The sequence below is a fragment of the Amblyomma americanum genome, chromosome 7, assembly GCF_052857255.1.
Source record: "Amblyomma americanum isolate KBUSLIRL-KWMA chromosome 7, ASM5285725v1, whole genome shotgun sequence".
Classification (NCBI taxonomy): Eukaryota; Metazoa; Arthropoda; class Arachnida; order Ixodida; family Ixodidae; genus Amblyomma; species Amblyomma americanum.
Window position 1 is genome coordinate 95,005,982 of NC_135503.1, and position 14,590 is coordinate 95,020,571.

At 46.0% G+C, this 14,590-nt stretch overlaps 1 protein-coding gene across 3 annotated transcripts in view; it reads right to left on the bottom strand.

Moving 5' to 3' along the window:
* LOC144099419 (cytochrome P450 3A14-like) overlaps window positions 1-14,119 on the bottom strand; it is a 91,349-nt gene extending 77,230 nt beyond the window's left edge. The window contains exon 1 of one of the 3 annotated variants that reach the window (XM_077632711.1): window positions 13,944-14,118. In XM_077632711.1, coding sequence (XP_077488837.1) covers window positions 13,944-14,002 — 59 coding nt within the window. In that variant the 5' untranslated portion in view covers window positions 14,003-14,118. Of the gene's footprint in view, window positions 1-13,943 lie in introns of all 3 variants that reach the window. The other 2 variants (XM_077632710.1, XM_077632712.1) reach the window with 2 other exon arrangements.
* Window positions 14,120-14,590: the final 471 nt, after the last annotated feature.

Genomic DNA, 14,590 nt, shown 5'->3' on the forward strand with positions numbered 1-14,590 from the left:
ATGACGTAACATTTCCCGCGTTGCATGAAAAATTAGATGACGGATGAGACCATGGTCGTCATTCGCGGTTTTCTCAACAACGTAGTCCTATTTCATCGCAACAAAAGCGCCGGCAGAGTTTCTAAAGCCTTACTTAAATTTCTCGATAATTTTTAAGTCTGTTCGTTTGCTGAAAAAAAAAACGGTCCATTTTTTTTTCTATATATATCTCTAAATTTCACTCCTTTATTAGGACTGTAAAAATAGAGACGCGAATTCGAGTGCATGTAGTGGCCAGAAAATGTACAGAATGTATTGCTGCTGACGTGGTCCTTAGAATTTTCTTAAGCAGGTATAGGCTACACAAGCGGATGAAATGCTATGATTTAGGTCTGAAACCCTTAGTTGCAGCGCCTCACTCACAGCGAGACCTCTAAAGTGTCCAGTCCCTATTCTTTATCTGAAATTCACCCTGTAGCTGCATCGCAGATATTTTCAAGTTTTGCTCTCTTTAAGAATTCAGGCGCTGCGTTTATATGAACACGGATATCGGAATTGGCCCCACTACTGAAAGCATCATGTTTCAACTTTGAAAAGCATGGAGGAGGTGCAGATCAGTTAGCTGGGTTTCAAAAGCAGTTTCAGCCGCCGCCTCAGAAGAAAGACTTAATTGCAGCTTTAGTGATACGAAGAGCAGAGCTAGCTGGTATTGCAATTTGAAGACAACAACCGAAGCAGACGAGGGGAGAATTGTGTCCGTTTTTTTCAATGTTTCCTTTCTGTTCGCGCTGTAGCATAAATTAAAGTGGTTTTTACGCTCCTTAATAAACCTCGAACGCCACACGGCTGCAGAGGTTAGAAGTGTAGTTATGACAGCATGATTTATTTCATGACCGGAATTGTTTTTGTTTTGTTTGCACGCTTAACTTTATACTTATATTTTCGGTCGCGTAACAGAGCTCATTCCCAGACTTCGGTGCACTTAATGAAATTGTCTTCAATGTATTGAATTCGTTCATTTATGCTAAAACCCTGCAAAAGTGCACGCGCTTGAAACACCTTTTCCTCGAAGCTTCTGGGTAGAAAACACAGTATGTCTGTCTGCGGCTTCTACTTGACCCTGGCCACAAAGGTGACCATAGCGTTGAGGCTATGAATACTGGCGTCGTCACACCGGTACGAAATGCAGGTGCGCATGTTGTGGTTAGTGAAATCTCTTTTATAAAAAATATTTGAAAGATGCTCTAAGTATCTAAAACGGTGCGGACAACTCAACCGCGACAGCATAAGTGTGAGAACTCTGGACGGACAATGGACGCTGGTGAGATTTCAAACCTTTTGAAGCGCCATAGAAATCCGGAAGATAGAAAGCGCTAGCCATAAAGTTGATGGGTTCGTTGCTCGAACGATATGCGATATTTCCGGTGCGATACCACGCACGCACGCCGGAAAAAGACATTAAACGAGAGGTCCGAATATATGAATAGCTGTACACAAAATGAAAGGAAACAGGGAATATTTTTCCACTGCATACCGGCAGCGTGCCTGTGGCGGCTGCAAAAAATAAACGCAAAGTTCCCTTCGAGCTTCCATACGATATGGACCGACATATACTCATGGTAGTGAAGGCCCATACAAACGAGATATAAAGGCCGGAATGCATCGGCACACGCTCGCATGTCACATTTAATATTGTTTGGACCTGCACAACAGCTGCAAGAAAGCGTTAAACATGGGTCAGTTACAAATAAATAAATAACTTCGACACGTGGTCAGTGATGTCGTCCGAGCAACATCTCTAGAAACTGGTAAAAAAAATATTATTTTTTTATTCTTCAGGAGTGCCCCTCTCTTTTGGCAAGCCAATTCACTGGCATCAACCTCATGGCCGCAAGTAGCCATCGAGAAATGCAAGATTAAGTAGCTTACGTGCTTTTGCAGTGGAAAAAAAAGACAACTTCCGGTTTCTCATCAGAGGATCAATGAAAGGGCCCTAGAATTGAACCTAAATAATTAGTATTTTTTTAAACAGCCTTCCTTTTATTAAGTTGATTGCCTCCAAATAATATGTCTTTTTCTTCTTGTGCAGTCAACAGTAATGTATGAAATTCAACAGGCCTATTTTTCTCAGTTCTCAACGTTTTTTCCGCGACTTTTCATTAACGCCACGAGCACAACGGTGCGACTAATATGCAGAGTCTTTTAAATATCGGCACTAGCTGCGCAAGACGAACTCATATACACTACGCTTCGTCCGTATGTTTTGCAGAACTATTTTTCACTTTCCACAGCATATTTACAACAAGATTATAGAGACCACAACACACTTGCGTCATTACCGGGTTCGCAACTACATTTTTATATGCCAGCGTAAGCTTCCAGAGGTAAAATCTCGGTTCTGTGCAAGCTTCCACGTCAGCCTTCCGCGGTGTTTATACAGCGCACTCCGACTGTCTTTTTAAAGTTATGTCATTAACTCATAATCAGGTTATGTCAAAGGCGTCGTTAACTGCCTGCTGACCCGATCAGCCCCCATAAAATTTTTCAAAATAAGCACGTTGAGCTGCTGTGAGGGGTTTAAAATCCCGTACTGATTAGAGAAGCCACTCCAATCATGGAAACATTTCCTCGCTCAACGCACGAAATGCATCACAGCTCATTTTTGATGATCACTGTACACTTTCTAAAAAAAAAAACTGTTATTTTTTCAAGGCGAAGCGCATCACATATCCTGTTCTGCGAACACTAAATTATTGACTGGAATCTCCTGCCTTTTAAAATTGCCACTGAACCGACATGGCTCAAGCCTTATGAACGTACAAAAATTTACATCGGAGTTCAATATTCTTCTTGCTGCTGGTTTTTTACTTATTGTGCTCCTTGTGTTATGCCTTTTTCGCTTGTAACATACCATCTTCGCTCATGGTTTTCTGCAGTACTTCACGGCTTCTTTTGCTCTCTTTTTCATGTCATTGTTGGCTCCTTCTTACCCTCCTGCACGTCAGGAGGAATTCTTGAAGACTTTTTATCAATATAAAATTCTCGGGAGGTACTTGTGGGTCGTTTGCTTTAGCAGCCAAACATTCGTTATATTCAAGGTTGACACATTAATCAATTTCTCACACGGGCGCGCTTAACCACTGGTAAGGTGAACGAGACTTTGGCTAACTGTGGTTACTGCTGTTAGCCCGGCGGGCGAAACCGGGGTTGCACCGCTAACCACGGTTATCGCGAACCGAGCTTGGCGACCTCGATTATCGTAATTATCGTACAAGATGGCGGCGTCTGTGGACGGGAAGTGCCCCGTGACGTCCGAGTGCGAAAAGCGCACCCGCTGGCGCGCTTCAGCGACACCCATACTTTTTTTTCTCACAAAATCATCTTTCGAGAGCACCACACTACAATACCTAGAGCGCATATTGCTGTCCGACGGCACTTTTACGCAGCCTTCCATTACCGTCCGACAGCGCTGCTGGCAACAACTCTCTGCAGCACCGTACCGCGGTTCTCAACTTACGCATTCTGGTGCTGTATCGTCGAAAAAAGACAGGTCCCTGCCGCGTCGTTAAAGCAAGTGGCAAGTTCGCAATGATCGCAGTACCTCATTTAGCGAGTTTACAGCAGTAATTCAGCCCGCAAGCGCGACAGACGACGGCGCTCTGACAGCGTGCTACTCCATTGTCGTCTCTAGGCCTAACCTGTTTAGTGGCGAAACCACAGCGGACTGCCCTTTTGAATTGATCAGTGCTATAGGATGCGGTCTACTCACGGCACTGCCTTACTGACTACGCCATTGTATTTTGTTAGACGAAAGATCTGACCTAGTTAAGCAGTCCCATAGCAACGGAGCTGGCGTGCAAGCAGATAAGGTCAGCTGCTATGCACCGGCGGCAACTGCTACGCCGCAGTGAACGTGACCTCGCTTGTATCGCTGTCATTATTCGTAACGTCATGCCAACTCCGTACATCTCAGCAGTCATCAAGGATGATTCATTTCGGAGGTTGGCTTATTCCAGGACTTCTTATTTACGACAAAAGGAAAGTTTAGCACGGTTTTCTGACGCTGGCGCCAGGGGCCCGCCGTAGAGGTGCTGCCTTGGCACGGACGGCTTGCGGAACGCGCGACAATGTACGGCGGTGGAGGAAGTGCCTCCACTGGACGGCACCGTCGGACAGGACTCTAGAAACCGCGCTGAAAGACTTTTGCAAATGAGCCCTGACTCTACCGATCACCGCGACACCTCGTTCAATGCACCCGAAGGTCCGTTGGTTGCCGTAACCATGAACGATGGCGAGCCGTGTGACAACGGCGAACCGTGATTTGCGATAACCGCAGTTAAGTTCGGTAACCATGTTTAGACTGCCCGTGCGACTAAGATAGGAAGTTCGTGGCTGCTATGGCTGCCTATGGCTGCTAGGTAGGTTCTTTATATCAGAGGTCAACGAACTAAGTTTGTTAAATCCCAGTTCCAAACACGAAAGTTCTTTATATCCGAGGTGGCATATATATCTTCACTAAATCTGAGGTAGTACACGATTGTTACCTGTATACGCCGTTAACGCGCGGATGTTTGTTATACAGGAGGTTAACACCCGAAAGGTCGTTATATACCAGGTAGTCGACAAATATCGTATAGGTAGTACAGCAAGTTCATTCGTAGCCCAGTGGCCGGTGGGCATGTTTCCACGTGCTCATCGCGGCTTGTGGGCCAACTGCCAGTGGCTACTAATGGTCAACGATCGTCATTTCCGCTTGAACTGACCCCTCTAATTATACCGCATTAAAATAAACCGCCGACCAAAGACAGAAAGACAGGTGCTTGTACAGACGGGCGACTCACGGAAAATCAAGAAATTTTTACTCTCGGGATATTACACCCCCATCGATAATGTTCAGGTCCGTGTTTTGTGCATATGGTCAATGGGTTCAAGAATAGGCCCTTTCAATTGCTCGGAACCTGTTAACAACGTACCATTTCTTTTTACCGAAGACGACGGCCAAGTCAATGTAGAAGCACGTATACGTTAAAGGAGTTTTCTTGCCGCGTAAAGGTGTGGGTATGAACTGAATGTCTTATTTGCAGGAAGGCTCAATATAATTTATGACCGCGCCAGAGCTTCAACTATTGCCGTAAAGTACTTCGCTGCTTGCCTCGCATAAATTTATTTAGGTCGATAATAGCAGTACTCTACTATACTGACGAAGACCCCAGAAGGACATTCTAATGAATATGGGAGGCCATATGATTGAAGACGACGATTCTTAAGGTTCTGAAAGCATGAGAACCTTGTCTGCCTCGTAAGAATCGGTATCTTAGGACGTACAGAGGGAAAACGCTTGTCTAGAACACAATCTGGGCGTGTTTCGTGTGCAACACACGATATCTAACGAAAACTTTTAGTTAAGAATGGTCTGGATGTAAGTATGTGCAATTAAACTCACAGAATTTGATTGTCATCTTTTGCCTTCCTGGTCGCAGCAGCTTGGGGAGCTGCGAAACACACAGTTCGGTCGTTCTAGACACGTGCTAAGGTACGAATTGTGCCTAGGCAAGCAGTCGTCTTTAGTCTAGTTAACCTTGCATGCGGAGTTCCTTAGGATGTGTGCTTCGCTCCATAAGTGCTCCCTGCTTTGGCCACCTATTTAACCTTGCTCTTGCTGCGCACTCTGCCTTGCTCGCATGGCTCCAAAAGTTCCACTTGCTTTGGCCAAATTACAGATCATTCAACGGAAGCTAATTATATTTCTGTCATTGTGCTGTCCGTGGCAGTGTGACATGGCAAAGTGCCCACGCAATCAATTGGAATGGCTTTGTACGCAGTGTCACTGAATATCGCTTAGCTGCCATACAGTTCTTTCACCCTTATTACGTCACCGAGAGTTCATAGATTGGCGTAGAAAGAAAGTGTAATTTTTCCTCCAGCTTCGGTGCATTTTGACACAAAAAAAAACCTTCATAAATCTTTGCGGAGAGCAGTGCTGTCATCCAATCGATGCAGGTATGACTGAGCAGGTTCGCAATATAGGGCCTTCACGCTTTTACCGGGAACAAATGAACTTGTTATGAAATTAAAAGAATGGCTGTACGCTTTTTTGTAAAAAATGCCCCGGGCTAGGAGCCACAGGGACGGATTTATGGGGTCGGCAGCCCCCTGTAATAGTCATGGGATGCACATCAGTGAAAAGAAAAGGCCGATCTGAGGCGGGACATAACAAGCTTAGCGTCAGTTTGCTATAGATGGTGTTGCGTGGAAGTTCCGAGTAGATCTGTGACACTGACGAGTAACTGATAAATTTATGTCCAAAGAGCTATGCACACATTATCAATACGAAACAACCTGAGGAGATGCAAAGGTTTACGTTTTACGCACGTGTAACGTCCCAAAGCGACTCAGGCTATGAGGGACGCCGGAGTGAAAGGCTCCCGAAATTTCGACCAACTGGGGTTCTTTCACATGCACTGACATCACAAAGCACAAGGGCCTTTCTATAAAATTCGTTCGCCGCGGCAGGGATCGAACCCGCGTCTTTTGGGTTAGCGGCCGAGCGCCATAAACAGTGAGTCACCGCGGAGGCGCCAGATGTAGAGAGAGTTGTAGCATTGAATTATAGCGTGTCTATTTTAACATTCGTTCCAGATAATGAGCTTTGCTATAAAAGCTGTTAGTGCTAACCACAGCCGTGTGCCACTTTAGAAGCAAGGTTTCGAAGAGCTGAAGTATCGCTGATTACTTTTTTTTTGAAGAGTGTATATGTATGGCACTTGAATTGAGTCTGGTCATATGTTTAGGGGAAGCCCCCAGGTGGAGTAAATTTGTACTAACATGACGATCAAAATAACCATTATTTTTAGTATTAGTAGTAAAAGTGGCATCCACTTTGCAACGGGGTGGTGACGAGTGCCACCTTACCCATCGAGTAAATTGGTGAATAGTTATATTCCTTTTGTGAGAGTCCACCTCCTTTATTAAAGTCTGAATCCTGGTCTGTTCATTTTTCGCTCGACGCAATTCAACGTTATTTTTCGTGTCGTAAGCAATATTACCATGATTTCTGTGACGTATGGAAGAATTTATCTATTCTGCTTTCGTGCCACCAATACTCCAGTCTTCTCTTGCTCGTCCCTAGAGCTGATGTGTTAATTTTCTTTCACCATCATTAAACCCAGAGCTACTAGATAGCAGAACATGTCCTTTCCGACATCTGGTTGCATAGCTTTACAGTGTTCCAGAACATCTTTAGTGTATTTCACATTGCTCGCGCATGCTACACAAATATCATCTCCCTGTTCATACTTGGTTCTGTATTGCCTTGTCTAAGGCAACCTGATATAGCCTCAAGCAGGAGGGTACCGCCTCTCGATCTCGACATACAAGTGGATTTCATTCTTTCGAGCTCTGTATTCACGCAATGATACTTTTGTTTCCATTTGTTTGCCTCCGCTCAACAGTACCAGCTTTGCGGACCTTCTTTTTGACGTTTTTTATTGTCATGTAGCCCGTGTAGCCTGTCATAAGCTTTCTATTCCGTTCCCTCCATAACGCGTACACGTTTTTGCTGGACAAATATCTGAAGACTCTGGCCGCCCACCCCCTCTTCTATTCCATTTTTCGTAGTCTTTCATCAAACGATATTCTGCTCTGTGGTTCCCTCGCCTCAAAGGAAGACCAATCGATATAAGCCTGTACAGCTCCACTTGTTGTTTGTATGGGCCGCTAAAACTTATCTCCCAACCTTTCTTAATTAATCTCTAGTCTTTGTGCTGCATCTCGTATTCAGCACAGCATCGCGTTCGCAAAAGTCAGTTCCGGTACCATTACATTCTGCCACAGTCCTCGTATTATCTCATATACATTGAATCTCCACAGTGCTCTATGCTTTATTACGGCCGCATTGCTCTCTCCTTTCGACTAGAGATTTACATCATGGGTCTTTAGGTATTCTCTTTCTTCTCTAAGTTCACCCCCTCCCCCCTCCTCATATATCTGTACCTCTCTACGAGCGGTAATCAACGCTCCTCTATAAATACTGTTCCAGTCCCGCTATCGTTGAGTACCAAAACGCCCAATATCGGAACTGTGTAATGGCATCCAACGTTTGCTGTTTTTTCTCTACTGATATCCGAGATGATTTGTAGCTCGTTTTGGCTATCTGCAAAAAACTACCACTTCATCTCTGCGTAAAACCTCGGAAGACATTGGGCTATTGTTTGCCCTTGTCGGCTGGCTACATGCTAAATTAAACCCAGCTGTACTCTCCCTAGCTTGCGTTCCATCGTTTCCCAATCAATCTTGTAGAACAGTGGCGACAAGGACAACACCGGTCGTAAGCGCCTTTCTGTGTTTACCTTCTCTTTAATATTTAGCCTTTAGCCCTTGCCAGTTTATTTGCGCTGCAATATCCATGCATACTGTCCTTATAGCTTTATTATTTCGGCATCTAGCCTCGCTTCCGTTAGGAAGTCCCACCGTACTTCCTGGTTTACGTTGTCATATGCACCTTTGATATCTAGAAAACCCAACTGTAGCGGCCTGTATTGCGTCCTAGCTGTTTCACTACACCGCGTTACTACAATCAGATTGTATTCCAAACGGCTTCCATGCCTAAAATCGTTTTGCTGTTCTCCCAGTATTCCATTTTTCTCCATCCATGTTTGCATCTTAGCATTCTTAGCCTGCATCCCAAGCCTGCATATAACCGACTTCATCGTGATTGGTCTGTATGAGTCAGTGCTTGCTTTCTCTCGTTTGCTTTTATAAATAAAATTTAGTCACTTGCGCAGCCAATCTTCTGGTACCTGGCTACTCTGAAAGACTTGCTATATATCCTTGAACAAAACCTCCTTGCCTTTCTGCCCAACCTCAGTAACCAACCTTCGACCGGTTGCTATATTCTTAGGAATCCATCTTAGCGCTCTCCTCCGGTCCATGTTCTCCAAACTTAACTTTTCGTCTGCCATCTTCAGCGTCACAGCGTCCGTTGGCTTAAAGAGCACCCGCCCATTTCCTTTAAATTAATCGCGAACTACCGCATCGATGTAGACCAAACCCGCTGTGCGTTTTAGACTCTTGCCTTTTATAAAATCGTGTATGTGTCCGTCTTCTTGGCTAAAGTGGTATTCACAAAGAAGATCCTGAACCGGATGGTGGTGGTGAAAACATTTATTACGGATGAATAGGAGGTATGTTTGGATCAGCCCGTAAGGGACCGATCCGTACAAGCACTAGGTAGAGGTCCCTAGTATGGGACCCCAGTGGCGGTTGCCGCCGCCCGGGCGCGCCCGACTAAGGCTTGTTGGGCCTGTAAGTCGTGGCAGCCGAGCAGGGTCGCCTCCCAGTCCTCCCGGGTTGGGTTGGGGATAGGGGGAATAGCGGGGTTGGAGGGGCAGGCCCAAACCATGTGATAGGTGTCAGAGGACACTGCACTACAGTGTGGGCAGCTGCCACTAAAGGAGGGGTCAAAATGTTTTAGCGCTGCCGGGCACAGCAATGTATTGGTGAGAAGGCGGAGAAGGAGCCGCTCATCCGCCTTCTTCAGGCCTTTACATGGACTAGGGTAAAGGCGATGACAATTTTGATAATATGTTGTAATATCTTTGAATGTATAGACCGGATTAAAATCGGGTTCCTGATCGGATGGGGAGGAGAAAACAGCCCGGTGAGAGAGCGCGCGGGCGGCTGCGTCTGCTGCCTCGTTTCCTGCCAACCCCTGATGAGCAGGGGCCGATATGAGGTAACGGTGTGCGGGGTCCGTATCCCGTATGCAATTTTGGTATATTCGATAGGCTAGGAAGGGAGTGCAGCCTTGTTCGACGTTCCGACAGGCCCCTCGCGAGTCGGTGATTATGTATTTTGAATTGGAATGTGAGGCCGCGAGAGCAATCGCGACCTCCTCTGCTTGTGTTACACTGCGGGCTCTGAAAGTTAGGCCGTTAACTGTGTTGCTGTTGTGAACTACCGCGGCCGTGTAACATCCCCTGTGGTGAGGGCCGGAGGCGTCCACGTAGTAAACACCTGTTTTGTTGCCATAATATCGGGCTAGCGCTTCCGCTCGTGCCAGGCGCCGACCATTATGGTCTTCGTGTGACATGTTTACCGGATGAATGTGGAAAGGAGATGCACGGCGTCATCGATCCTCAAAAGTCCACCCCTGTTCTCGGATTCCATATTCACGAGGGCAGCGAGGAACCGCCAAGAGGGGGCCGCCGGGATGCGGAGGCAGAGGGGGAAGGGTCGAAAAGGAAAGAAGGGGCAAAAACAATACCCTCTTGCCAGGTTGTGCTGGTCTCAGGACAGGAGAGGCAAGAAAAACAGCAAGGGGAGCAAACAGAAAAGATGTGAGAAAGGAAGCGAGAGGAGAGAGTAAAGAAACACAAAAAAAGAGGGGAAAAAACACAGAATTACAGCAGCGGACGGCACCCTAGGCATGCTACTGAAGACGAAGGTACCGCCACATCTCCTGGAGAGACGGGGACATAACATTCGTACCTAACGAACGATCTAGAGGTCGGTGGAAAACCAGAAGCTTCATGGCCGCGCGGCCTCTCGAAGGCATGACGTGGACGCCGTCTCCCTCGCTTAGAAACGGATTCCAGTGATCGTGTGAATACTCATATGATTCCAAACTTTCCAGGGACGTACCTATTCTTTTCGGTCATCTGCATCATCCAACGTGCTCCTTTCGCTTTAATTTTACTCTCCACAAGTACGTGGACCTAAAACCCGCGTTGTCGATACTTGTCCCATTTTCTTTCCACCTCCTCCAGGCTATCCCCTGCCCCCCTTGGCAGCTCTGCGCTCCCTCGATGCCTGTCTCCTGAATTGAAATGCCTCTTTAATTTCCGCATTCCACCAGCTTCGAGGCTTCTTTCTGCATTTCCATTAGTTCTTTTCCTCTACCTTTCGCATTTCTTTCCAGATTAAGCCAGTAAGGTTTTTTTTTCGGATTGTGCTACTTCTTGCGGCGCTCGTTCCACTATGGTCGACACTCGTTTGCTGCTCAAAAACGTTTGGCCCTCATCCTGGCCTAAGACTGTTTTTCAGTCTGGATTGCACCAATCGAGGGTGATCCGTTTATGGTCATTCCTTTAGCTGCAGAAACCCTCTTCATCTACTTTAATTTTTGGTTTTATCTTTCATAAATATCTTCAGTGACAATGCTGTAGTCAATGCTCCTCTCTCGTTTTTCCTATGTCTACATTCATCATCATCATCATCATCAGCCTTACTACACCCACTGCAGGGCAAAGGCCTCCCCCATGTCTCTCCAATTAACCCTATCCTTTGCCAGCTGCATCCACTCTTTGCCTGCAAACTTCTTAATCTCATCCGCCCACCTAACCTTCTGCCGCCCCCTGCTACGCTTACCTTCTCTTGGAACCCATTCCGTTACCCTTAAAGACCAGCGGTTATCCTGCCTTCGCATTACATGCCCTGCCCAAGCCCATTTCTTTCTCTTGATTTCGACTAGGATGTCATTAACCCGTGTTTGTTCCCTCACCCACTCTGCCCGCTTCCGATCTCTTAACGTTACACCTATCATTTTTCTTTCCATGGCTCGCTGCGTTGTCCTTAACTTAAGCTGAACTCTTTTCGTTAGCCTCCACGTTTCTGCCCCGTAGGTGAGTACCGGTAAGATCATGCTGTTGTACACTTTCCTCTTGAGGGAGATTGGTAAACTGCCACTCATGATCTGCGAGAATTTGCCATATGCGCTCCACCCCATTCTTATCCTTCTAGTTATCTCCCTCTCATGATCAGGATCAGCTGTCACTACCTGCCCTAAGTAGACGTATTCCGGCACAATTTCTAGGCTCTCGCTGCCAATTGTGAACTGTTGTTCCCTTGCTAGGCTGTTGAACATTATCTTGGTTTTCTGCATGTTAATTTTTAGACCCATCGATCTGCTCTGCCTGTCTAACTCGTTGATCATGATTTGCAGTTCACCTCCTGAGTGACTCAGCAAGGCAATGTCATCAGCAAATCGCAGATTATTTAGGTATTCTCCATTTATTCTTATTCCCAACTGTTCCCAATTCAGGCCTCGAAATACCTCCTGCAAACATGCGGTGAACAGCATTGGCGAGATCGTGTCTCCTTGCCTGACGCCCTTTCTTATTGGAATTTTATTGCTGACTTTATGGAGGACTATAGTAGCTGTGCAGTTGCTATATATATCTTCCAGTATTTTGACATAAGGCTCTTCTACCCCCTGATTACGCAATGCCTGTATGACTGCTGAGGTTTCCACTGAGTCGAATGCTTTCTCGTAATCAATGAAAGCTATATATAGAGGTTGGTTATATTCTGCGCATTTCTCTATCACCTGATTGATAGCGTGAATATGATCTATTGTGGAATATCCTTTACGAAAGCCTGCCTGATCATTTGGTTGATTAAAGTCTAACGTTGCCCTGACTCTATTAGCGATTACCTTAGTAAATACTTTGTAGGCAACGGATAGTAAGCTGATCGGCCTGTAATTTTTCAAGTCCTTGGCGTCTCCCTTCTTATGAATTAAGATAATGTTTGCATTCTTCCAAGCTTCTGGTACAGTCGAGGTCATAAGGCATTGCGTATACAGGGTGGCTAGTTTTTCTAGCACGATGTCCCCTCCATCCTTCAACAGATCTGCTGTTACCTGATCCTCCCCAGCTGCTTTTCCCCTTTTCATTGCTTCTAAGGCTTTCTTTACTTCATCTTTCGTTACTGGCGGGATGACGCATTGCTGTGCACTGCTGTCTTTCTCATTAGCGCTCTGATTACATTGGCTACTGTACAGGTCTGTATAGAACTCTTCGGCTACGTTAACTATCTTATCCATATTGCTAATGACATTGCCCTGCTTGTCTCTTAATGCATACATCTGGTTTTTACCTATGCCTAGTTTCCTCTTCACTGTTTTTAGGCTACCTCCGTTCTTTATAGCATGCTCGATTCTCTCCATATTAAACTTCCTTATGTCGGCTACCTTGCATTTATTTATTAACTTTGATAGCTCCGTTAGTTCTATTCTATCGGTAGTGTTAGATGCCTTCATGTTTTGGCGCTTCTTAATCAGATCTTTCGTCACCTGAGATAGCTTCCCGGTATCTTTTCGAACTGTCCTGCCGCCTACTTCTACTGCGCACTCCGTAATTATTGATGTCAGATTATCGTGCATTGAATTAACATCAAGATCATCTTCCTCAGTTAAAGCCGAGTATCTGTTTTGCAGCGCTATCCTAAACTCCTGTGCTTTCCCTCTTACGGCTAACTCGTTAATAGCCCAGTGGATTCTGAGAAAACTGCGCACTGTGGCAGGTGGTGGATCAATTATTTATTGGCTTCGATAGGTTGCCTGCGAAGAGCAACCTGCGTCGCACAAGCCCCACCGATGGCAGCACCAGCCATCGCAGGGCAGTGCTGCATGGCTTACCCACTGCGCCACTGCGCTGGTAGTGGTATGAATACTCGCAGCGATCTATGAATTTTCCGTAGACAATGACCAATCCTGCATATATGGGCATTAGCCCAGTAAAGCTATCGCGTCGTACGATTAAGACGGAGATTAAGTGCCCCCTCTATTATTTAAAGTCGTCAATGTGTTATTAAAAACTTAATGGACTCTTCATTGTACTCTTTACACTCTCTACCAGTCTACAAATAAACTATTCCCATCCATGAGCTCTTTCCTCTCACTGTGCCACTGATCCACAATGTTCTTCACCTGTTTCATTGAAGCGCCGCCAAGTTTTAACCTTGTGGAATAAGTACTCCGATTCCTCCCCGTTTTCTTGCTCCTGCTTTCCGGTTGCACCCTTCTTACACGTGAGACCTTCACTACGGCGTCCCTCATAGGCTGAGTCGCTTTGGGACGTTAAACGCCAGTAAACTGAACTAAACTAAACTAAACCTTCTCACACGTAGTATTCTATTATTCGGGCCCTACAATAGTGCACGAATTCATTTAATTAATGACTTACGTGAAAAGCGCCGTTGCTAGCAACACGACGAGAAGGAGCAGTAAGGCCGCCACGGACATAACCTCGCTGCTGATGGGCGCACCGTCAGCTTCAGGCCGGAATGATGTCGGGATGCGAACGCGGCGGACTTAATAGCCGCCAGCTGCGCTTCGAATGACGTCCGTGCGCGCGTAAACAGACGATCGCGTCGAGCAACCAAAACGTTTAGCTCCTTTTATTTTATTTTTTTGTATTGGCTTTAAGCCGGGCAATGCGTTGCTGGACTAGGTTCTCTCTCTCAATTATGTTTTTTCTTTGTATTTTTTCTCAGAGGACAAAAAAGGGTAAAAGGGTAAAGGGTGTCGCCCGCTCGCCTTGCGTTTTCGTCTCGATACAAACTATGGCTTCAGTGCCCTTGTGGGAGAACGGTATTGAAGCTATGACGTATGGGTCATCGACACTCAGAGAATGGCTTGCTTGACAGGCACAAAGATTTTCCGCATGTCGACGCATTTTTGCGCCGTACGCACTTGTGATAGGCCGAAAGCGTCCAACTGTGAATACCATAGCCGAGATAAGAACAGACGCTGGCTCGCGCGTATCGTCTGCTTACACTGGGGGCCTACACGCGTGTTATAATTTGTTTTCGCTTTGATTGTTATTGTCCA